The sequence below is a fragment of the Rana temporaria genome, chromosome 9 (assembly GCF_905171775.1).
Source record: "Rana temporaria chromosome 9, aRanTem1.1, whole genome shotgun sequence".
Classification (NCBI taxonomy): Eukaryota; Metazoa; Chordata; class Amphibia; order Anura; family Ranidae; genus Rana; species Rana temporaria.
Genome location: NC_053497.1, coordinates 6,460,208 through 6,486,509, shown reverse-complemented (window position 1 = coordinate 6,486,509; position 26,302 = coordinate 6,460,208). Strand labels below are relative to the sequence as shown.

Genomic DNA, 26,302 nt, shown 5'->3' with positions numbered 1-26,302 from the left:
CAAAGTCACCAGGGGTGCCAGCATTGAATCGGTTAGCTGCCTCCCTGTGACCGAATAAACCATGGCGAAACTAGGTTCCTCTCGACCCGCTTACACCATGGGTGCTCAACTTGTGGCCCTCCAGCTGTTGCGGAACTACAATTTCCATCATGCCTCTGCTTTTGGGAGTCTTGCTTGTAACTGTCAGCCTTGTAATGCCTAATGGGACTTGTAGTTCCTGCAACAGCTGGAGGGCCACAGGTTGAGCACCCTTGTGCTACACCCTCTGCATTGCCGCTGCGGACAGCGCCACCTGCAGTGGAGAAAAAATACACTGCACCTGCCTACAAGCATCCCAAAGAATACCAATGTAGGATTACAAGAAAAGCAATACAATGATTCTGCTGTAATGTTAATATGAGGAAAATCTCAAAGGAACCAGTGGCCTAATAAATGAGCCTGTGCACACAGCGTAGCTGGATATTGCATGTTCCCGAGTGGAAATGAGCCGGATATCAATCGTGAATCAAACAGGCGTTCCGTTAAATAGGTTTCTACAACTGGCATACTTGGCTTTTAGATCTTCGCAGCACAGAACCAAGAGGACGTACAACCAAAAAGAAGGTACAGCGCTGATGTGAATGAATTAAGTTGTGAATAAACCAGATAAATTATGAAAAATAATCAGTGACTTGATGAACAAAACAAATTAATTATGTGGTGAAAAAGTTCATAAAAATGTCCAAAAGTGAAAAGGTAAATATGCTGATCCTCCACCAATCAATGATTGAATATAGGTGATAAAATGGCAAATATGAATCAGTGAAAAAAGAGTCCAATGGTAAAAACAAACGAAATTCTTAATCTTCCACCAAGAGAAAACACCCGTGTGATGGTATTCCAGTCTGCTTACCAGATTCACTGACCGTTAATGCGGTCAGATAGAGCCCAGAGATCTTTTAAAGTCCTCTCAAGTGGACTATATAACAGCAGGTTACACAGATCGAATCGTCTACTGCTCCAAAACTCCAGATAAAATGAGGATGCGCTCATGTATTCAAAGAGAAAGAACGAGAAATAGCTCCATAGTGAAGTACTGTATGTAAGGATTATTTATTAAGGAAATAATAGCACTTACAATTCGGTCGATATAAAAAGGCTTGTCATAGATCCCAGCGCATGCAGCGCGTACTGACAATCGAATCCTGGTGGCTGTGCTCAGTGTGTATAGCTCTCTCCGTACGAGCGATGACAAGGTACGCTTTAGGCCACTCCTACGTACGTTTCGTCGTAAGACGTCGTCCATCCCCGACGACGTCTTACGACGAAACGTACGTAGGAATGGCCTAAAGCGTACCTTGTCATCGCTCGTACGGAGAGAGCTATACACACTGAGCACAGCCACCAGGATTCGATTGTCAGTACGCGCTGCATGCGCTGGGATCTATGACAAGCCTTTTTATATCGACCGAATTGTAAGTGCTATTATTTCCTTAATAAATAATCCTTACATACAGTACTTCACTATGGAGCTATTTCTCGTTCTTTCTCTTTGAATACATGAGCGCATCCTCATTTTATCTGGAGTTTTGGAGCAGTAGACGATTCGATCTGTGTAACCTGCTGTTATATAGTCCACTTGAGAGGACTTTAAAAGATCTCTGGGCTCTATCTGACCGCATTAACGGTCAGTGAATCTGGTAAGCAGACTGGAATACCATCACACGGGTGTTTTCTCTTGGTGGAAGATTAAGAATTTCGTTTGTTTTTACCATTGGACTCTTTTTTCACTGATTCATATTTGCTATTTTATCACCTATATTCAATCATTGATTGGTGGAGGATCAGCATATTTACCTTTTCACTTTTGGACATTTTTATGAACTTTTTCACCACATAATTAATTTGTTTTGTTCATCAAGTCACTGATTATTTTTCATAATTTATCTGGTTTATTCACAACTTAATTCATTCACATCAGCGCTGTACCTTCTTTTTGGTTGTATGTTTTTTTGCTTTGGGTATTTAGAGCAATAGGTACTAGCTGCTTTTGTCACTTACTATCATCATTTTTTTCATCACGTATTAGCGCAGTGTTTTCCTCTGGTTTTTCCTTAGGATTTTTTACAGAACCAAGAGGGATAAACCTGCTGCATGCTACGTGCATAGATCACGAACCATGCATGCATAGATCACGAACCATGCATGCATAGATCATGGACCATGCATGCATAGATCACGGACCATGCATGCATAGATCACGGACCATGCATAGACGCACAGTCCACTTAAAGCCAGTTCAGTAGCTGACCTCACAATGGTGTAACACTCCCTACACTGTAAATACATAATGAACCCTTATACCATGTTTCCCCGAAAATAAGACCTACCCTGAAAATAAGACCTAGCGTTCTTTTCCAGGAGGGCTGCAATATAAGCCCTACCCCGAAAATAAGCCCTTGTTTTAAAATGCTTGTAAAATTCTATAATCCACTCTATTACAGTAGTATATCGTGTGCGTTTTCTGTAATATAATTGCGGGGAAGAGCGGCGCTATAACGAAGGTATTTGGCTCAATAATATTACAGAAGCAAACACATTGTACATTATCCGCTTGAGGACCGCCGCACGATGATGTACATCGACTAAATGGCACGACTGGGCACAAGTTCGTACATGTACGTGGGTATCGCTTTTCCTTTGCAAACATGTACGTCCTCTTTAAGATCCCAGCCGTGGGTCGCGAGCGCGCTTGCGACCCGGTCCTCTTCTCCGTGACCGGCCCCGCGGAAACAGCAGACCCGATCCCGGTAGCATCTACATCAGTGGTTCTCAACCTGGGGGTCGGGACCCCCTCGGGGGTCTAATGATGATTTGCCAGGGGTCACCGAGTCCTGGGATGTTCCTCAAGCACGCACCGCTCTCCCAGCCTTTTCGTGGCCGCCCAGCTGGGCTGTTCTTGGAGCCCGCGGTCGCCCACTCAGCCTCTTCACACCCGCCCATTTAGTTTACAACATGGCTTGGGGGCAGAGACTAGAGGTCAGCTGACTGGTGAGGAATGTGAAGTGGGAGGGGCTGGAGGAGACCCCACCTCCAGATTTTGGCATAGGTGTTACTGCTACGAGACACCACAAAGCTGGGGACACAGAGTAACACTGCCTGTGATAAGAGTTGCCATTAAAAGTCCCCACTACAGTTCTCAAATCAGCAGATGACCTTGATCAAGAGCACCTAAGTTGACTGATCAGAACTCTCCCCAGCACTGCCACTCATCCCAACTACTGTTAGGGGTCCCCACAACTTGGGAAATTTTATCAAGGGGTCACGGTACTAGAAGGTTGAGAACCACTGATCTACATTCTCACCCTAGGCTTATACTCAAGTCTAGGGTTGTCCCGATACCGATACCAGTATCGGTATCGGGACAGATACTGATCATTTGCGGGAGTACTCGTACTCCCGCAAATGCCCCCGATGACAGATCCGATACTGCCACAATGCCGCCGCATACCGCAACGCCCCCGCCGCCTAGTTAATCAGCGTGTGGGGAACATTACAGCTTTCATTTGAATAGCTGTCTGTTCCCCGCCGCGTATAGACACTCCCCCTTGCTCGGGATTGGACGAGTGATCTGCACTTTGATAGACAGATCACCTGTCCAATCCCGAGCAAGGGGGAGTGTCTAGGCGCGGCGGGAAACAGACAGCTATTCAAATGAAAGCTGTAATGTTCCCCGCACGCTGATTAACTAGGCGGCGGCATCTAGGTATGGGGAGACATGGCTGCATATGTGGGGGACATGGCTGCATATGTGGGGGACATGGCTGCATATGTGGGGGACATGGCTGCATATGTGGGGGGACATGGCTGCATATGTGGGGGGACATGGCTGCCTATGTGGGGGGACATGGCTGCATATGTGGGGGGACATGGCTGCATATGTGGGGGGACATGGCTGCATATGTGGGGGACATGGCTGCATATGTGGGGGAACATGACTGCATCTGTGGGGAGACATGGCTGCATCTGTGAGAGACATGGCTGCCTATGTGGGGGGACATGGCTGCCTATGTGGGGGGACATGGCTGCCTATGTGGGGGGACATGGCTGCCTATGTGGGGGGACATGGCTGCCTATGTGGGGGGACATGGCTGCCTATGTGGGGGGACATGGCTGCCTATGTGGGGGGACATGGCTGCCTATGTGGGGGGACATGGCTGCATATGTGGTGGGACATGGCTGCATATGTGGGGGGACATGGCTGCATCTGTGGGGGACATGGCTGCATTTGGGGACACATTTAAAAAAAGTATCGGTATCGGCGAGTACTTGAAAAAAAGTATCGGTACTTGTACTCGGTCCTAAAAAAGTGGTATCGGGACAACCCTACTCAAGTCAATAAATGTTTCCATTTTTTTGTGGTAAAACTAGGTGCCTCGGCTTCTATTTGGGTCGGATTATACTGGCGTATAGACGGTACCAGTAGCAGCGAAATGTTTCTTGAACCGTGTGGAGACTTTCTTCACCGGATTGGTGTAGCTGATCTTTTTCTTGCTGGTGTAGCTGGTTTTTCTCGTGGAGCCGCTTGCCTCCCGAGTGACTGGTTCTATCCCCTCTGGGACTATTGAGAAATATATTTAAATAGAAGCTTTTGTGACCAGTATCCAAGGAGTATCCCAGGAGTGGTGTTGGATGAGATTATACAAAGTGCGGCTAATACTTGGAACACAAGAGTGAAGATCATATCTACGGACTGAGAGATAAATCTATATCGTCTGAGGCAAATCGGTTGGCTCCGGTCAATAAGCCATGTTTTTTTTTTCTAAAAAGAATTGAGTTGCCTAAATGACGATGATGGTATCATCCTGACATTCAAAGTGATACACCAAAAATAAGACTATAAGGAGAAGAGGAGAAGCTAATGAGTAACCGGCCACCTCCGTTTTATCATTAATAATTAATTGAAGTAAAGGCTCATTGAACATTCCTTGAGTTGCTCACCCATGGTGACTCCAACCTCGGCGCATCAGCTTTTCATTACCGGTTGCTTAAGCAAATGAAATTCGGTTTGATACGCACATTGAAATTTATTAATATTCAATCTTACATATTTTTTTTTTTTTTTTTTTTCTTAATCAACTTTTAATTTTCCACTTCCTCGGTTTACATTTCATGAAGAGGATGTACAGAGGGAATTCAGTGGATCCACCAGTCATGTGTACTAATAGCAATCGGTTATAAGAGCTTTCTCAGTATCCTATGGCCTGAAAGAACTTGGGAAATAGAAATGGCCCGACTCCTCTCACGACCCAGTCACCAGCAACCTCTCAGCTACTGGTAAAGGTCTATAATACCAATGCGCGGGGTCCGTCCAGCCTTGTCGGTGTCCGTCTGCTGTCTTGCCCGGCGTCCATCGGCGGCCTTGTCCGGCATCCGTCTGCGGCCTTGCGCGCGGTCCGTCCAGCCTTGTCGGTATCCGTCTGCGGCCTTGCGCGCGGTCCGTCCAGCCTTGTTGGTGTCCGTCTGCTGTCTTGCCCGGCGTCCATCGGCGGCCTTGTCCGGCGTCCATCTGCGGCCTTGCGCGGGGTCTGTCCAGCCTTGTCGGGCATCCGTCTGCGGCCTTGCGCGCGGTCCGTCCAGCCTTGTTGGTGTCCGTCTGCTGTCTTGCCCGGCGTCCATCGGCGGCCTTGCGCGGGGTCTGTCCAGCCTTGTCGGGCATCCGTTTGCGGCCTTGCGCGCGCGGTCCGTCCAGCCTTGTTGGTGTCCGTCTGCTGTCTTGCCCGGCGTCCATCGGCGGCCTTGTCCGGCGTCCATCTGCGGCCTTGCGCGGGGTCTGTCCAGCCTTGTCGGGCATCCGTCTGCGGCCTTGCGCGCGCGGTCCGTCCAGCCTTGTTGGTGTCCGTCTGCTGTCTTGCCCGGCGTCCATCGGCGGCCTTGTCCGGCGTCCATCTGCGGCATTGCGCGGGGTCTGTCCAGCCTTGTCGGTATCCGTCTGCGGCCTTGCGCGCGGTCCGTCCAGCCTTGTTGGTGTCCGTCTGCTGTCTTGCCCGGTGTCCATCGGCGGCCTTGTCCGGCGTCCATCTGCGGCCTTGCGCGGGGTCTGTCCAGCCTTGTCGGTATCCGTCTGCGGCCTTGCGCGCGGTCCGTCCAGCCTTGTTGGTGTCCGTCTGCTGTCTTGCCCGGCGTCCATCGGCGGCCTTGTCCGGCGTCCATCTGCGGCCTTGCGCGGGGTCTGTCCAGCCTTGTCGGGCATCCGTCTGCGGCCTTGCGCGCGGTCCATCCAGCCTTGTTGGTGTCCGTCTGCTGTCTTGCCCGGCGGCCTTGTCCGGCGTCCATCTGCGGCCTTGCGCGGGGTCTGTCCAGCCTTGTCGGGCATCCGTCTGCGGCCTTGCGCGCGGTCCGTCCAGCCTTGTTGGTGTCCGTCTGCTGTCTTGCCCGGCGTCCATCGGCGGCCTTGTCCGGCGTCCATCTGCGGCCTTGCGCGGGGTCTGTCCAGCCTTGTCGGTATCCGTCGCGTCCGTCTGCCGGTCCGTCTGCCGGGGGGGTTGCAGCGTTGAACTTGGCCGAGCTGTGCAGAGCCAGATTTCCGGTGTGTTCGGCTTCTCTCGGCTCCTCTCACGTAGCTGCGGGCCGGAGCCGAGCGTGGCCGAGTCTAGCCGAGTGCGCAGTACGCTCGGCTCGGTCTTTGTTGGGCTTTGTCGGCGGCGCTCAGAGACGGCGAGGATCGGCCGTCTCTGAGGAGGATCGGCGTATATCGCGCACCTACGATTTTCCCCTGATTTTAAGGGGAAAAGAGTGCGCGGTATACGCCGATAAATACGGTACTGATTTTTAAAAGACGGAAGTCTTCTACACATATATCATTTGCTCTATTCTTTGAAACCCTTCAGCTATAAATCTTCATTTGTACAAATAACCTGCTGAAAACTCTCCCGGCCTCTATTGTCAGCACTTTCTATAACTTCAGATAATCTTCAGCCTCTAATACGCTAACCACATGGAGACTTCCTGTAGCGTCATCTGCTTCAGCCGTTTTTTCTTTATCCACTGTTACATAAAACACATGAGTGACAAAGAGCTTCTCAGACGTCATCGAGGGGACCCATAGATGGGATTGTTCTTTACATGGCTTTTCTGTACAGCGCATGCTGAGAGAGGAGACGTCTCAATGGCTGACCTGGTTTTGTGAAATGGTAATTATCAATACCTACTGCTTGAAAGAGGAGAGGAGACTGCAAATACCTAGACTTCTTCAAATGACAATATCAAATAACTAACAAATGTAATATATATACACTATAGTGTCAAAAGTATTGGGACGGCTGCCTTTACACACACATGAACTTTAATGGCATCCCAGCCTTCGTCCGGAGGGTTCAGTATTGAGTTGGCTCCGCCCTTTGCCGCTATAACAGCTTCAACTTCTTCTTCTGGGAAGGCCGCACACAAGGTTTAGGAGTGTGTTTATGGCAGTGTTGCCAACCTACCAGATTGAAATTTACTGGCACGACACCCGAAATTTACTGGCGCAGCCACGTTTTTACTGGCATTTCACAAAAGTTACTAAATTTAATTTTTAGGTGCAAACTTCAGTATTTAGGCTACAAACAAGTACGCTAGGCAAATAGTAATGTGATTTAAGGTAGATATTAAGGTAAAAAAATATATTTTTGATATAATATTGGCAAATTATTTAGTCGCATCCCCCCCTGCCTCCATCCCCCTCTGCCACCAACACCCCCTGCCTCCATCCCCCTCTGCCACCAACACCCCCTGCCTTCACCCCCCTCTGCCACCAACACCCCCTGCCTCCATCCCCCTCTGCCACCAACACCCCCTGCCTCCTTCCCCCTCTGCCACCAACACCCCCTGCCTCCATCCCCCTCTGCCACCAACACCCCCTGCCTCCATCCCCCTCTGCCACCAACACCCCCTGCCTCCATCCCCCTCTGCCACCAACACCCCCTGCCTCCATCCCCCTCTGCCACCAACACCCCCTGCCTCCATCCCCCTCTGCCACCAACACCCCCTGCCTCCATCCCCCTCTGCCACCAACACCCCCTGCCTCCATCCCCCTCTGCCACCAACACCCCCTGCCTTCTTCCCCCTCTGCCACCAACACCCCCTGCCTTCTTCCCCCTCTGCCACCAACACCCCCTGCCTCCATCCCCCTCTGCCACCAACAACCCCTGCCTTCTTCCCCCTCTGCCACCAACACCCCCTGCCTCCATCCCCCTCTGCCACCAACAACCCCTGCCTTCTTCCCCCTCTGCCACCAACACCCCCCGTCCTTCTTCCCCCTCTACGGTGCCACAATCTCCCCCTGCCTCCGATCTCCCTCTGCCTCCGATCTCCCTCTGCCTCCGATCTCCCTCTGCCTCCGATCTCCCTCTGCGGACCCGATCGCCGCTGGAGTCCCGCGATCGGTCCCCGGATCTGAAGAACGGGGAAGAGGTGTGTGTAAACACAGCTTCCCCGTTTTTCACTGTGGCACCGTCATTGATCGTGTGATCCCTTTTATAGGGAAACACAATCAATGACGTCACGCCTACAGCCACGCCCCCCTACAGTTAGAAACACAAATTAGGTCACACTTAACCCCTTCAGCGCCCCCTAGTGGTTAACTCCCAAACTGCATTTGTTATTTTCACAGTAATCAGGGCATTTTTGATGCATTTTTTGCTGTGAAAATGACAATGGTCCCAAAAATGTGTCAAAATTGTCCGAAGTGTCCGCCATAATGTCGCAGTCATGAAAAAAAAACGCTGATCGCCGCCATTAGTAGTAAAAAAAATAAAAATGCAATAAAACTATCCCCTATTTTGTAAACGCTATAAATTTTGCGCAAACCAATCAATCAACACTTATTGCGTTTTTTTTTACCAAAAATATATAGAATACGTATCGGCCTAAACTAAGGATTTTTTTTTTTATATATATATATATTTTTTTTTTTGGGGGGGGATATTTATTATAGCAAAAAGTAAAAAATATTGCCTTTTTATTTCAAAATTGTCGCTCTATTTTTGTTTATATCGCAAAAAATTAAAACCGCAGAGGTGATCAAATACCACCAAAAGAAAGCTCTGTTTGTTGCCAATTTTTTTTGGGAGCCACGTCGCACGACCACGCAATTGTCAGTTAAAGCAACGCAGTGCCGAATCGCAAAAAAGTGCTCTGGTCTTTGACCAGCAATATGGTCCGGGGGTTAAGTGGTTAATATGGAAAGTGAAAATGCAGCAAACCGTTCATCAGCATAACATGATTTTATTAATGCAGGTAGAGTAAAATTAAATACAATGGTTTACGCGTTTCGTCCTAGCCATAAAAAGTAAACAGTAAAAGGTCATAGTCGTAGGAACATGGCTGGGAACGAATGATGCGAATCCCATGCAGTGTCTCATGGGGCTTGTAGTGTCGAGGTTGCCAGTCCCCTGCCATGATCTATAGTTTTCTGGGGACATTTGAACGGTAATCGGTGGAAAGTTTTTTAAAAGTGATGATCTAGAAAAATGAGCAGATGATTGACTTTGGGCACTTTTTGTTCTGTATAATGTGAAAAAACTGTATAAATATTTTTATTATTTTAAATTGGCCGACTACACAGGAAACATAAATCTCAATTCACAGTCTTATTTTTCTCATTTCTTCCAGAGATCCATCCGGTCATTTGCTAATGATGACCGCCATGTCATGGCAAAACACTCCACCATATACCCATCTCCGGAGGAGCTGGAGGCAGTCCAGAACATGGTGTCCACAGTGGAATGTGCGCTAAAGTCGGTCTCCGATTGGATGGATGAACACAGTAAAAGTGAGACCGTGGAAAACGACCAGCAAGAAAAACAAGAAGACACTGAAGAAAATAATAATACCTCCAAGTAAGAGTTAGGATTGATGGTGGATGATTTTTAAAACCCAAGTGCAGCCAACATAAAAAAAAAAAGACAAATCAGCAAAAGGGACCTAACCTACCATTAGTATGATGTGTCCCTTGTGCTGATTCTTCTTATTTTAGGTTAAAGTGGATGTAAACCCAATTTTTTTTTATTTTATTGTTGTCACAATGTACAGTATAAGATTTCCTATCATCTGTGCCCAGTCTCGCCAAACAGCTCTGAGCAATCCTCTTTTATTGTTCAGTGAAATAAAACGGACTTACAGAGAAAAACCTTAGTCCGTTCCGCCCCCTTGCTGTGAGTGACAGGTTATTTTACATATTTCATGCACTAGCCTGGAGACCGCCATTATTTCTAAATTCCCACCCCCCCACTCCTTTTCTGAAGTCATGTGGTTACTTTTCTGGATTTTGACTGGATGTTGGTGATCATAGCAAAATTCAGTGTAAGGAATTCACAGGAGAAAATGCATGTTGACAAGGGTAGTGTAGAGGTGGGCAGGGAGTCCATTGACATCACGACTCCACCCACCGAGCTCCGGACAACAGGATCCACCCACAGAATCTGCATTTTTTTTCGGGTCTCATAACGGACAGAGTGGAGACATTTCACAGGTAAGGATACATGAAGGAGGCATCTATATCCTTATCGATCAGCACCATGGCAGTAGTTTAGAAAGGATGAGAGTGGGTTTACGTCCACTTTAAATCCTCCTACGTCCATTCCCTCCACCCCTGCTAATGTAATATTCTGGTGCTTCTTGGAATTCATCTTCTCTTAGCTCAGGCCCCCCATTAAAACTCTTGGGATGTATGGGTTGAAAGAAGAAAAAAAAAAGGTCATCGCAGTTCGTTGTGTATGTGGCCGCAAACCAGTCAAGGGTGCCTATGCTGACCCGTGTCCACAGCCAAAAGTGCCCTAAATTGGCACGTGAGCATCAGAACTGGACCACAGAGCAATGGAAGAAGGTGGCCTGCTCTGATGAATTCAGAAATGGTTTGAGGAACACAACGAGTTTGAGGTGTTGACTTGGCTTGTAAATTCTCCAGATCTCAATGCAGTCGAGCATCTGTGAGATGTGCTGGTAAAAAGTGCCTACAATGGGCACTTTAAGCATCAGAACTGGACCACGGAGCAAAGGAAGAAGCAGGTCTGATGAATTCAAGAATGGTTTGAGGAACACAACGACAAGTTCGAGATGTTGGCTTCCAAATTCTCCAGATCTCAGTCCAGTCAAGCAGCTGTTGTAGGCACTTTTTTCCAGTACATTCCAACAGCTGCTTGACTGGACTGAGATCTGGAGAATTTGGAAACCAAGCCAACATCTCGAACTTGTCGTTGTGTTCCGCAAACCATTCTTGAATTTATCAGACCAGATCGCCGCCTTCCATTGCTCCGTGGTCCAGTTCTGAGGCTCAAGTGCCCATTGTAGGCACTTTTTTCCAGTACATTCCAAAGGGCACTTGAGCCTCAGAACTGGACCACGGAGCAATGGAAGAAGGCGATCTGGTCTGATGAATTCAAGAATGGTTTGAGGAACACAACGAGATTGAGGTGTTGACTTGGCTTGTAAATTCTCCAAATCTCAATGCAGTCGAGCTTCTGTGAGATGTGCTGGAAAAAAGTGCCTACAATGGGCACATGAGCCTCAGAACTGGACCACGGAGCAATGGAAGAAGCAGGTCTGGTCTGATGAATTCAAGAATGGTTTCGGGAACACGACAAGTTCGAGATGTTGACTTGGCTTCCAAATTCTCCAGATCTCAATGCAGTCGAATGTCTGTGAGATGTGCTGGAAAAAAGTGCCTACCATGGGCACATGAGCCTCAGAACTGGACCACAGAGCAATGGAAGAAGCAGGTCTGATGAATTCAAGAATGGTTTGAGGAACACAACGACAAGTTCGAGATTGTTGGCTTGGCTTCCAAATTCTCCAGATCTCAGTCCAGTCAAGCAGCTGTTGTATAAGTGTATAATATGTCACCGACGCAAAGCAGAAATAACGTACCTGTACGTGTCTCTTTAATCCCAGCTGTGGGGTCGCGAGCGTGCCGGCGTGCTCGGGACCCGATCGCCGCCGGTGTCCCGCGATCGGTCACCGGAGCTGAAGAACGGGGAGAGGTGAGTGTAAACACACCTTCCCTGTTCTTCACTGTGGCAGTGTCATTGATCGTCTGTTCCCTGATATAGGGAAAGATGATCAATGACGTCACACGTCAAGCCCCGCCCCCCTACAGTTAGAAACACACATGAGATCACACTTAACCCCTACAGTGCCCCCTAGTGGTTAACTCCTAAACTGCAATTGTCATTTTCACAGTAATCAGTGCATTTTTATAGCACTTTTTGCTGTGAAAATGACAATGGTCCCAAAAATGTGTCAAAATTGTCCGATGTGTCCGCCATAATGTCGCAGTCACGAAAAAAATCGCTGATCACCGCCATTAGTAGTAAAAAAAAAATTATTAATAAAAATGCAATAAAACTATCCCCTACTTTGTAAACGCTATACATTTTGCGCAAACCAATCGATAAACGCTTATTGCGATTTTGTTTTACCAAAAATATGTAGAAGAATATGTATCGGCCTAAACTGAGGGGAATTTTTTTTTTATATATATATATTTTTGGGCGATATTTATTATAGCAAAAAGTAAAAAATATTGCATTTTTTTCAAAGGTGATCAAATACCACCAAAAGAAAGCTCTATTTGTGGGAAAAAAAGGACGCCGATTTTGTTTGGGAGCCACGTCGCACGACCGCGCAATTGTCCGTTAAAGCGACGCAGTGCCGAATCGCAAAAAGGGGCAAGCTCCTTAACTTGCATAATGGATCCGGGTCTTAAGTGGTTAAACCAAATAAATATGACTGTGTATATGTGACTATTCCAAAGTAAGTCCAAAACTAAAAGGATGGAACCAAATAGCTTTTAGTTCAAAAGAAAAGTCCAATACTCAAAGTGCTCCTTGGTGCAAGTGAATCAATAAATGGTAAATCTTCCACCAAATCGTGCCACCGCCACCAACTTCTGAAATGCACACTCACCAAACCTAGATATATCAATTGCCTTTAGAAATAAGGTGGATCTCCCCTCTCCTTACAACCAACACAACGTTCTCCTCCTTTCATGCATTCATAAAGGTTCTGGTGGTACCTTAATTATCTTAAGACAAGGGGCTCATCATAGTACAGTATATCCAAACCGCTTTGTGTAAAACGTAACTGCAATTCAATAAAGGAATTCATTCTTGAATTCATCAGACCAGATCGCCTTCTTTCATTGCTCCGTGGTTCAGTTCTGAGGCTCAAGTGCCCATTGTAGGCACTTTTTTCCAGTACATTCCAAAGGGCACTTGAGCCTCAGAACTGGACCACGGAGCAATGGAAGAAGGTGATCTGGTCTGATGAATTCAAGAATGGTTTGAGGAACACAACGAGATTGAGGTGTTGACTTGGCTTGTAAATTCTCCAGATCTCAATGCAGTCGAGCATCTGTGAGATGTGCTGGAAAAAAGTGCCTACAATGGGCACTTGAGCCTCAGAACTGGACCACGGAGCAATGGAAGAAGGTGTTCTGGTCTGATGAATTCAAGAATGGTTTGAGGAACACAACGAGATTGAGGTGTTGACTTGGCTTCCAAATTCTCCAGATCTCAATGCAGTCGAGCATCTGTGAGATGTGCTGGAAAAAAGTGCCTACAATGGGCACTTGAGCGTCAAAACTGGACCACGGAGCAATGGAAGAAGCAGGTCTGGTCTGATGAATTCAATAATGGTTTGAGGAACACAACGACAAGTTCGAGATGTTGGCTTCCAAATTCTCCAGATCTCAGTCCAGTCAAGCAGCTGTTGTAGGCACTTTTTTCCAGTACATTCCAACAGCTGCTTGACTGGACTGAGATCTGGAGAATTTGGAAGCCAAGTCAACATCTCGAACTTGTTGTTGTGTTCCTCAAACCATTCTTGAATTCTTTAGACCAGATCGCCACCTTCCATTGCTCCGTGGTCCAGTTCTGAGGCTTAAGTGCCCATTGTAGGCACTTTTTTCCAGTACATTCCAATGGGCGCTTGAGCCTCAGAACTGGACCACGGAGCAATGGAAGAGGGCGATCTGGTCTGATGAATTCAAGAATGGTTTGAGGAACACAACGACAAGTTTGAGATGTTGGCTTGGCTTCCAAATTCTCCAGATCTCAATGCAGTCGAATGTCTGTGAGATGTGCTGGAAAAAAGTGCCTACAATGGGCATTTGAGCCTCAGAACTGGACCACGGAGCAATGGAAGGCGGCGATCTGGTCTGATGAATTCAAGAATGGTTTGCGGAGCACAACGACAAGTTCGAGGTGTTGACTTGGCTTCCAAATTCTCCAGATCTCAATGCAGTCAAGCAGCTGTTGGATGTGCTGGTAAAAAGCACCTACAATTAATCTACATGTAATATGCCGCCCATCATGGTGTTTAACTGGTTAGTGGGCATGGTAGAGGAGGAAGGAAGGGGGTGGGCTGTCATTGTGTATACGCCCACATGTGTGACATGGGCTGCTCATTTGTGATAGTTAGGAAATGCCCTCAGCATAGAAACAAACCGAGAACTGGGCACGTGCAGAGCTGCCAACACTGCTCTGCAAAGTTCCCAACTGCAGTGGGGACATGGACAGAAGGGGGAGATGGAGAGCAACGGGATCAACCAGGTTTTTTGCAGAATACAGAAAAGAAATTACATAGTGATGAGTGAGTATGAACAGCATGGAATACACCGTTTATTCATAGTTTTTTTCTGCTGTGGGTTTAGTGACACTTTAATTGGCTACTGTCTGCTCACAAATGCATATAAAGGGACTTTCCTTATATGAAAGTCAGACGTGTTGTCGCCGTCTTAGAACGCGTCTCTCTGTGCGATGAAAGACACTCATCACCTTTCTCGCTTACATATCTTCCGCAGTGGAGCTAATTGACAAGATTCCTTTTACACACGCCATAAATTGACGGAAATATAAAATCTGCATAAAAAGCATCTCCACAAATCTTCAGTGCTACAAAGTAGCGGTAATTTACAGCAGAACGCCGTTTCGGTGGATATAATGAAGATCGTATGGTTTAGCTTGTTAAATTGTTACCCTTAATGTTCTTTTTCTATGACCTTGCTGATTTGCAGGCTTTGCAGTCAAAGGCAAAACACAATTATAATAATAAGAAGAAAAAGTAAACGTGTGTGTGTGTGTGTGTGTGTATATATATATAATCTACCAAAAGTATTGGGACGCCTGCCTTTACATGACATTTAATGCAGGGTTTGACAAAAATGCTTGGAATCTAGGAGCCAGCTAAAAAAGTTAGGAGCCAGAAAACGCGCCCCGTCCCACCGAGCTTGCGCGCAGAAGCGAACACATACGTGAGTAGCGCTCCGCATATGTAAACGGTATTCCAACCACACATGTGAGGTATCGCCGCGATCGTTAGAGCGAGAGCAATAAACATTTAGGGCCAGATTCTCAAGAGTTACGACAGTGTATCTCAGGAAACACTGTCGTATCTCTGTTTTTGGCCCCGGGTATCTATGCGAGTGATTCCTAGAATCATTTTCGCATAGATACGGCCAAGATCCGACAGGTGTAAGTCACTTACACCGTCGGATCTTAGATGTAATGCGACGCCGGCCGCTAGGTGGCGTTTACGTTCAGTTCTCATTTGACTATGCAAATGAGCCTGATACGCCGATTCCCGAACGAATTAGCGTCGCGTAGTCGTCGCGTACGTAGTTTCTGTAAGCGTAAGGTCACCCCTGCTATATGAGGGGTAACCTTACGCCAGTCCGCCGTATGCCATGTTAAGTATGGCGTCAGGTCCGCGTCGTCTTTTTCCGTCGGTTACGAAGACGTTCTTGAATACGACTTTACGTCAATGGCGCTCACATCAGCGTCATTGACGTTTTCCGTCGTGAGCTGGAGCATGCGCACTGGGCTATTTTTCAGCCCGGCGCATGTGCAGTTCAATTGGCACGGGGGCGCGCTTAATTTGAATACAAGCCGCCCCCTTTGAATTACGCGGCCTTACGCCGGGCCATTTACACTACGCCGCGCGCAAATTACGGAGCAAGTGTTTGGAGAATACGGCACTTGCTCCAGTAAGTTGCGGTGGCGTAGTGTAAATGGCTTACACTACGCCAACGCCGATTCTATGAATCTGGCCCTTAGAAGGGAAATGGAAGGAAAAGGTGAACCAACAATGCACGAGCTTAAAGGAACCTATTTAGAAAATAAAAGATGAACCTTTACAACCCCTTTAAAGCTCCACTATATATATATATATATATATATATATATATATATATATATATATATATATATATATATATATATATATATATATATATATATATATATATTTGGAAGTTTCCCGAATGTTGTGTTTTTTGAACCTTTACCTTTTCTCCAGCAGTCAGAAATTTATTTTTTGCTTTGGCTGTGAAAAGTGTTTTGAATCCTCGGTTGCATTAAATAATAGAGTTGCGGCTTTTCCTGTGGAGTACAGAAGTTCCTGTGAACAGATTCTTTCTTTTCAAATCCTCCACTGAATGGACTGGGAATTCTTATGCAAAAAAAGACATCAGAGGTAGGACCGGCCTTTGATGTCCCATCAAGAAATCTACATTTCTTCTGCAAGTTAAAAAAAAGAAAAAAAATATAGTAATTTTATATTTGTGTCTGAAAACTTTGGATTGCCTTTTTACTTTTTTAATTTATTTCTGGTAGCGCTTTTAATCCTAAAGGCTTTAATGAAGACTCGGCTAATTGTAAGGCAAGCGCATGCGTGATCATGTATCGATAAAGTGTCAAGCACGTTGGATATACAAAGTTCTAGAACACATGTGCCAAACACAAGGCCCGAGGGCGAAGCGCACCCCTGAACTCTGCACTCTCTACAAAGCGCACCCCTAAACTCTGCACTCTCTACGAAGCGCACCCCTGAACTCTGCACTCTCTACAAAGCGCACCCCCTGAACTTTTCACTCTGTAGGTAGCGCACCCCCTGAACTTTTCACTCTGTAGGCAGCGCACCCCCTGCACTCTGTAGGCAGCGCACCCCCTGCACTCTGTAGGCAGCGCACCCCCTGCACTCTGTAGGCAGCGCACCCCCTGCACTGACTCTGTAGGCAGCGCACCCCCTGGACTGACTCTGTAGGCAGCGCACCCCCTGGACTGACTCTGTAGGCAGCGCACCCCCTGGACTGACTCTGTAGGCAGCGCACCCCCTGGACTCTGTAGGCAGCGCTCCCCCTGGACTGACTCTGTAGGCAGCGCACCCCCTGGACTGACTCTGTAGGCAGCGCACCCCCTGGACTGACTCTGTAGGCAGCGCTCCCCCTGGACTGACTCTGTAGGCAGCGCTCCCCCTGGACTGACTCTGTAGGCAGCGCACCCCCTGGACTGACTCTGTAGGCAGCGCTCCCCCTGGACTGACTCTGTAGGCAGCAAATTATATATGACTGTACTTCTCCTTTAATGTTAGAGAAATATTCAATACATCAATTTTTTTCATTAACCAATTAAGGACCGCCTAACGCCGATATACGTCGGCAGAATGGTACGGCTGGGCACAGGCACGTACAGGTACGTTGCCCTTTTAGTGCCCAGCCGTAGGGCACACTTAACCACTTTAGCGCCCCCTAGTGGTTAAACCCTTCACTGCCAGTGTCATTTTCACAGTAATCAGTGCATTTTTATGGTCCCAAAAATGTGTCAAAAGTGTCCGATGTGTCCGCCATAATGTCGCAGTCACGAAAAAAATCGCTGATCGCCGCCATTACTAGTAAAAAAAAAATAATAAAAATGCCATGAAACTATACCCTATTTTGTAAAAGCTATAACTTTTGCGCAAACCGATCAAATGCTTATTGCGATTTATTTTTTTTTTGTTTATTTTTTTTTTTAGCAAAAATATGTAGAAGATTACGTATCAGCCTAAACTGAAGAAAAACAAATTTTTTATATATATTTTTTGGGGATATTTATTACAGCAAAAAGTAAAAAATGCAGATTTTTTTCAAAATATTTTTGTTTATAGCGCAAAAAATAAAAACCGCAGAGGTGATCAAATACCACCAAAAGAAATCTAATTTTTGGGAAAAAAAGGACGCCAATTTTGTTTGGGAGCCACGTCGCATGACCGCGCAATTGTCAGTTAAAGCGACGCAGTGCCGAATCTCAAAAAGGGGCCAGGTCCTTAAACTGCATATTGGTCCGGGTCTTAAGTGGTTAAACTATTTGAAGTTTATTGTTGGGGTTTGCATACCCTTCTTAGAAGCAGTATGAATGAGGAAAGATGAGCCAAGCTCATGTTTTTCCTGGGAAAGTTAAGATTTGCAAATTACCTTACCTACATTTTTTGACTTTCCGATCTAACCTCCTCTTATACATTTTATCTTGGTTGTATAGTACAGGGACAGGCTGGATATTCATAGATGCTAGGTTATAAGCTGGTACATTCAGGTGATTGGTTATGGACAAAGCTTTTGAGAACATGCCCCCTGGGCATCCCTCTAGAACCATACCCCACTGGACACAGGCTGTATATATTTGTAGACCATGTGTTATTTGTTGGTACCTTCAGATAATTGGTTATTGGCAAAGCCTTTGAGGACATGCCCCCTAGGACTCTACCCCACTGGACACAGACTGGATATTCGTAGACCCTGGGTTATTGTCTGGTACCTTCAGGTGATTGGTTATAGGCAAAGGTTTTGAGGACATTCCCCCTGGGCACCCCTCTAGAACCGTACCCCATTGAACACAGGCTGGATATATTTGTAGATCCCTTGGTTATAGGCTAGTACCTTCAGGTAATTGGTTATTGGCAAAAAAATTGAGGACATGCCCCCTGGGCACCCCCTTACCTCTAGAACCTTACCCCTCTGGACATATTTGTAGACCCTGGGTTATTTGCTGGTACCTTCAGGTGATTGGATATTGGTGAAGCGTTTGAGGACATGCCCTCTGGGCACCCCCCTAGAGCCCTAGCTAACTGGATACAGGATGGATGTTTTGTAGACCCAGGGTTATAGGCTGGATCTCCAGATGATTGGATATTGGTGAAGCTTTTGAGGAGCAGGCATAACTCCTAGCCCACTCTGTCCTCAGTTTTTTGCTAGTGTGTCAACTCCTCCTTGCTTTCTACTACCATGATTGAAGTGGTGCAGCCTTCATTGGTGCAACCTTGGGAAGCCGTACCTGGTCCCCATGCCACGGGACCGTCTGGAATAGTGTTTCAGGCACTAGATTCTGCAAGGGCACTCACCCTCAGCACTTTGAGCAATGCATGTAGTTGGCCTCAGGGTGCTATAGTGTTCCAGGGCCGTGGTCCATCTCTATGGAACCCAAACCCTGAAGACTTCTTTGTGGTAATGTCCACCAAATGCCATGATGGATGTAGCCTGAAATGAAACCTATACTCGTAGTTCTTTTTTTAATTGTACGATAGAGGACACAGGATGGATATTGTAACGGTCGCCACAGTTTACGACCTTCCATCACATCCAAGACAGCTTATCGACACTCCAACCAACCTGACCCGATCCATCCCATCTCCCCAGAATCAAGACGAGACACGCAGCTCTGTACTTGTTCCAAAATGAAGACAACTTTAATGGTTCACTCTCAGATTTTATACAGTTTTCAAGGCACAGGAACAATTTAAACTCTCCACCCACACCCTGGGAGGGCTTCAATAAACTTTCAGATGGCTAATTGCTAAACATTCTAGACATGTCGGCGCCGGCCTATAATTATCATGACCTAATCACTGCACATTCCTTCATTAACAGAACTCAAACAAAACACCATCACACAATGATCTCTTCTTAATCCACATCCCTAGACAGACGTTCTGTCTTCACATACAGCTTGACAGAAAGGTATTCACACCTCTGAGCATCAATGGCTTAAAGCAGTGTTATCACACAATGAAAGGTCTTCCAGGGGGCCTGACTCAATTAGCATGTCACTAGCCAGGGCTAATCATAGAAATGAGTCACTATTGACTGGTTGGGTCACAATTAACCAACAACTTGCAATACCTCAAGATCCTGCAATATGAACTATCAGTGATGTCCCATGTCCTGTAATTTAGGATATAATTTCTCAGTCACCCTATGGCCCTATCGGACATAAGGTGACCCTAGACATAAGACTCCTCGGTGACGCCGGTACAGGAGTACCCCTCATCCTTACAAAGTCTCTGTTTGTCCCGGGTCATTCCGTTACAGATATTCATAGCAGTTCAGGGTATTGCTACATCCCTATTGGAACCCAAACCCTGAAGACTCCTTTGTGGTTATGTCCACCAAATGCCATGATGGATGTAGTCTGAAATTAAACCTATACTCAGTTCTTTTTTTTAAATTTTACTGTAGAGGGCACAGGATGGATATTCATAGCAGTCCAGGGCATTGCTACATCCCTATGGAACCCAATGCCTGAAGACTCCTTTTGTAGGTAGGCCCACCATGATGGGTGAAACCTGGAAACCATTTTTGTGACCATTTTTAGGTATTCCTAGGATTTATGCGAGAGCAGTAATACCGTTCTGAATTCTTTGTTGGCTGCATTATTAATTCATCATAACTTTCTTTGAAATATTTATACAATGTATTTCTGAAGACACCAGTAATGGATAATAACCAGGGCATGCCTCGAGGATGCAGAATTCCAGCTGCACATTGTTGAAATTAACAACCTGCTCCATGACAGCGAAGGTGACTTGGTTAGAGACCACGGAAGAATGCCTTTTATTGTACTGAGGCTTGCACATGTTTAGTGTTTTGTAGGGCGGTTTGAAAGCCGTATCACTCTCCACTGATCCTGGTGTCAGATTCTCGAGAACGACTGACATTTTGTGGACGCGTGCCATGTGTTCCAAATGCCAAATTGGAGATGTTGTTCGGGAACCTAAGGACTTGATAATCAATCTCTTAAGCTCTTCTCGGGTCAAGTGAAATAGACCTGTGAAGGTCCAGTTCCTGCAAAGAAATGCGGTTCTACAACTGCCTTTATCTAGTGGAAAATCAGGGCCTATATTTCATGTCCCGGTATGACTGAGGGAGCAGCAAAAAATAGACCGGTTGTCATTACTGCAGGATAAAGCCGCTCCTCCATAGATAGCTTGTATAATTGATCTCTCCCGGGACTGCCACTGCACTCCTACCAGGAAACGTTCTGTTTAACCCTTGAAGAACGGGGTCAACAACCTATAGTTTATTGATCCTATAGCCATCCAAGAGACTGTTTTATATTATCCGCCATAAGCTACAATGTTTTCTTGTTTCGGGGAATTAAAAAAATAACTGAAAATAAGCGAAAATTGCTGAATACTGAAAGAGAAATATAATGAATACCATATATTTGATACAAATAAATTTCGTCCAGGCGCCTGGGCTGCCGTCTGTGCTCCACATCCCCCCCCCCCCCCCCAACCAATGCTGTATCCTGGCCTAGGGCAGCATTTTGAAGGGGGGCAGCACGGAAAGAGTCCCCGCCGGCTTGCGCTACACTTTTAGGGCTAGATACAGAGCGAATTACGCCGGCGTATCAGTAGATACGCCGACGTAACTCTGAATCTGCGCCATCGTAAATTTAAGCGTATTCTGGAAACCAGATACGCTTAAATTAGGCTAAGATACGAGCGGTAGTCTCCTACGCCGTCGTATCTTAGGGTACAATATTTACGCTGGCCGCTAGGTGGCGCTTCCGTTGAGTTTGGCGTAGAATATGCAAATGCCTAGATACGCCGATTCGCGAACGTACGCTTGCCCGTCACAGTAAAGATGCACAGTTTCCGTAAGAGATACGCCGCGTAAAGATAAAGCTGCCCCCTAGGTGGTGTAGCCAATGATAAGTTCGGCTGTCGTTCCCGCGTCGAAATTTGAAAATTTTGCGTAAGTCGTCCGTGAATGGGGCTCGACGTAATTTACATTCACATCGAAACCAATACGTCCTTGCGGCGTACTTTGGAGCAATGCACACTGGGATATGTACACGGACGGCGCATGCGCCGTTCGTGAAAAACGTCAATCACGTTGGGTCACCCTCCATTTACATAAAACACGCCCTCCTCATTTGAATTAGGCGCGCTTACGCCGGCCCCATTTACGCTACGCCGCCGTAACTTAGGAGGCAAGTGTTTGTGAATACAGCACTTGCCTCCCTTACGGCGGCGTAGCGTAAATACGATACGCTATGCCGCCGTAACAATCCGCAAATCTACCTGAATCTAGCCCTTAGTGTAGCGCCAATCTTATGGGGCGAACTGGGCTGAGACACAAATTAGTCTAGCGCCCCCATAAAGCGGCCGTCCTGGTATGTGGGCGGCCGGCATTTCACAACTGTGGGGGGGGCGATGCGTCTAATTTTGACTGTCCTATCATCCTGGACCACAAACCTTCCTCACTTCCTCAGATATTTATGCTTAAAGTAGCTCTAGGGGCAACACTTTTTTTTATTTTTTTTATTTTGGATAGAGTAAGGAATGGTTATAGCCCCGTCAGTTTATTTGCAGAGATTTCCCTTTCCTTTGCAGAGATTTCCCTTCACTTCCTGCCCCATAGCCAAACAAGAAGTAAGAGGAAATCTATGGAAATTAAGGAAATTCATTGCCTCCCCCCCCCCCCAGGCCATCAGAACTAGTGTCCCCGCTATATTGCCAAAAGTATTGGGACACCCCTCCAAATCATTGGGATCAGGTGTTTCAATCACCTCCATGGTCACAGGTGTATAAAATCAGCACCTAGGCATGCAGACGGCTTCTACAAACATTTGTGAAAGAATCGGTCGCTCACAGGAGTTAAGTGAATTTAAGCGTGGTTCGTGATAGGCTGCTACCTATACAATAAGTCCATGCGTGAAATTTTCTTGCTACTAAATGTTCCATGGTCACCTGTTGGTATTATAAGTGGAGGCACCTGGGAACAACAGCAACTCCGCCACAAAGTGGGGTCAGCGCATACTGAAACGCACAGTGTGCAGAAGTCGCCAACTGTCTGTAGCTACAGACCCCCAAACTTTGTGTTGCCTTCAGATTAGCACAACAATAGTGCGTAGAAAGCTTCATGGAATGGGTTTCCAAGGCCGAGCAGATGCATCCAAGCCTTCCATCACCAAGTGCAATGCAAAGCGTCGGTTGCAATGGTGTAAAGCACGTCGCCACTGGACTCTAGAGCAGAGGAGACTTGTTCTCTGGAGTGACCAATCACGCTTCTCTGTCTGGCAATCCGATGGACGTTTCTGGGTTTGGCGGTTACCAGGAGAACGGTATTTGCCTGACTGTATGGTGCCAAGTGTAAAGTTTGGTGGAGGGGGGGATTATGATGTGGGGGATTGTTCTTCAGGGGTTGGGCTTGGCCCCTTAGTTCCAGTGAAGGGAACTCTTAAAGCGTCAGCGTACCAAAACATTTTGGACAATTTCATGCTCTCAACTTTGTGGGAGGAGTTTGGGGACGGCCCCTTCCTGTTCCAACATGACTGCTCACCAGTGCACAAAGCAAGGTCCATCAAGACATGGATGAGTTTGTGGTGAAGGAACTTGACTGGCCTTCCCACACATTTTCCAAAATGTCTTGGTATGCTGACGCCTTAAACGTTCCCTTCTCTGAAACTACGGGGTCAAGCCCAACCCCTGCAAAACAACCGCACACCATAATCCCCCTTCCACCAAATGATTTGGACCAGTGCACAAAGCAAGGTCCATAAAGACATGGATGAGCGAGTTTGGGGTGGAGGAACTGACCTCAACCCGATAGAACACCTTTGGGATGAATTTGAATGGAGAGAACTTCCAATATCACTGCCTGACCTCACAATGCTTTTATGAAAGAATGGTCAAACATTCCCATAGACGCACTCCTAAACCTTGTGGACGGCCTTCCCAAAAGAGTTGAAGCTGTTATAGCTGCAAAGAGTGGGCCAACTGAATATTGAACCCTACGAACTAAGACTGGGATGCCATGAAAGTTCATGTGTGTGTAAAGGCAGGTGTCCCAATACTGTTGACAATATAGTGTATATAGACTCCGCCACGTGGAGATATCTTCAATATCTGCCAATGGTTTGGACCCCAACGCATTTCAACTCATAAAGAGTCTTCATCAAGGGGTCAAGCAATATTGAACCCTACGGGCTAAGACTGGGGTGCCATTAAAGTTCATGTGTGTGTAAAGGCAGGTGTCCCAATACTTTTGTGACATGGAGACATGGAGATATCTTCAATATCAATCTGTCAATGTTGGACGCCAACGCATTTCAACTCATAAAGAGTTTTCATCAGAGGACAAGCAATATTGAACCCTACGGACTAAGATGGGATGCCATTAAAGTTTGTGTGTGTGTGTAAAGGCAGGCGTGCCAATACTTTTGACAAAATAGTGTACCTTCCTATCGATGTTGGCAGCATACGGTTTAAAAATGAAGTTGATTTTTCGCTTCATTCCTGGTTGCTGAGCGGTGATTTTCGTTATAACGGGAACAGGAATAAATTATGAAGTTTAATTCATGCACAGTTTGTTTTCCCACTCGGGGGTTATTACTTTTTTGTGTTTATTTTGCAATACTAAATAAATTTTATTACGGCTGGTTGCAAGTCCCCACATCAGCGTTGTCTAAATGAAAGGGATGATGCTGACGCAGCAGATCTGAGTGTACTTTAGAGACGCGCTCACGTACGGGTTTCCTGCAGGCTAAGCACTATCCACCTCGGTGAGGAGACGATTCTTTCGTAGCTCAGGTAGAATGATCTTCCCAGTGGGATTCTGGAACCCACTGCAATTTCTCAACGTGAAATTAATAATCGCACCACAGATGGCTGCTTTTTTTTATTTATTTTTTATTGTTTGCAAGTTTTGCCTTTTTACTGCTTCTTGTTTTTTTTTGTCTGTAATTTTCACCCCCCTACCGAAATTCTAATGACCTCCAATTTAAAAATGTGTTCCAAAAATACAGCTAGGGTAGATCTCAATTGGCTAGAATGCCCAAATTAGCTTTATTTTTATGGCTTTTTTTTATTATGTTTTTGAATGGCATTCTGACCCCCAACCTTCTCAAGATCCTTCTGGTGTGTTCTTTTTTTATATTAAGAATTTCTTTTGGCTGGTTTTTGTTATGTAAGGCACGTTGGGCTCAGTTCTCAGAGCTTTTAGCATGAGAAAGTGAAATGAATCTTTGTTTTAGCCACGTGACGCTCATTTTCAAATCCCATTCGACTCGGCTGATAACAACTGTCGCTTCTTCTTTTTTTTAACCACTTAGGGATCCCTTCACACCGATATACGTCGGCAGAATGGCACGGCTGGGCACAATCACGTACCCGTACGTGTCTCTTTAAGCCCAGCCGTGGGGTCGGGAACTACAATGACAATTGCAGTTTAGGAGTTAACCACTAGGGGGGCGCTGTAGGGGTTAAGTGTGACCTCATGAGGGAGCTGCTGTGGCTCAACGCGATTGGCACTGCGCTGACAAGCCATTCACCTCTGCAGCTAGGGGTTCGGATTCCGGTCTCGGCTACATGTGAATTGAGTTTGGTGGTCTCAGCCCGGCTCCCGGTGGGTGTGCTATGCGAGGTAAGCCTGCGCTTAGTACGCCCACCCCCCCCCCCCCCAAAAACACCACACTTACACGCACTCGAAATTGGGTTAACATGCACGCACTTTGACCACGCGGTCTCTAAAAAAAGAGAGGCGAAGGACTAACGGGGCTGGTTGAGCGGGCTAGATCCTCTCACTCCCTTATAGGGAGTCCTTCTGCCACGTTGGGCTTCAAAGTGGAGCAGGTAGGGCGGGCTGTGTGGGAGGACCCCCTCACACACCCACCATTGCCACCCGGGGTATGGAGAAAGGTGGCAGATTGCCTCTGGGGGAGGCCTGCCTACTCCCAACTCCTGCAGTCCGGCTCCTCTCTCGAGTACACGCACAAAAATACACTTAAAAAATAAAATTAAAAAAAGTGTGACCTCATGCGTGTTTCTAACTGTAGGGGGGCGAGGCTGGACGTGTGACGTCATTGATCGTCTTTCCCTATATCAGGGAACAGACGATCACCGACACTGCCACAACGAAGAACGGGGAAGGCGTGTTTACACTCACCTCTCCCCGTTGTTCAGCTCCATGACCGAGCCCGCGGGAACCGATCGCCGCCGGTGTCCCGCGATCGGTCACCGGAGCTGAAGAACGGGGAGAGCTGTGTGTAAACACACCTTCCCCGTTCTTCGTTGTGGCAGTGTCGGTGATCGTCTGTTCCCTGATTATAGGGAAAGACGATCAATGACGTCGCGCATCCAGCCTCGCCCCCCTACAGTTAGAAACACACATGAGGTCACACTTAGCCCCTACAGCGCCCCCTAGTAGTTAACTCCTAAACTGCAATTGTCATTTTCACAGTAATCC

The 26,302-nt window shown here is 46.8% G+C and overlaps 1 protein-coding gene across 6 annotated transcripts in view; it reads left to right on the top strand.

The window, feature by feature from the left end:
* LOC120913053 (spermatid perinuclear RNA binding protein) overlaps positions 1-26,302 on the top strand; it is a 219,559-nt gene that overhangs the window by 88,810 nt on the left and 104,447 nt on the right. For all 6 annotated transcript variants that reach the window (XM_040322733.1, XM_040322736.1, XM_040322734.1 and 3 more), the window contains exon 4: positions 9,634-9,860. In XM_040322733.1, coding sequence (XP_040178667.1) covers positions 9,634-9,860 — 227 coding nt within the window. The remainder of the gene's footprint in view (positions 1-9,633; positions 9,861-26,302) is intronic.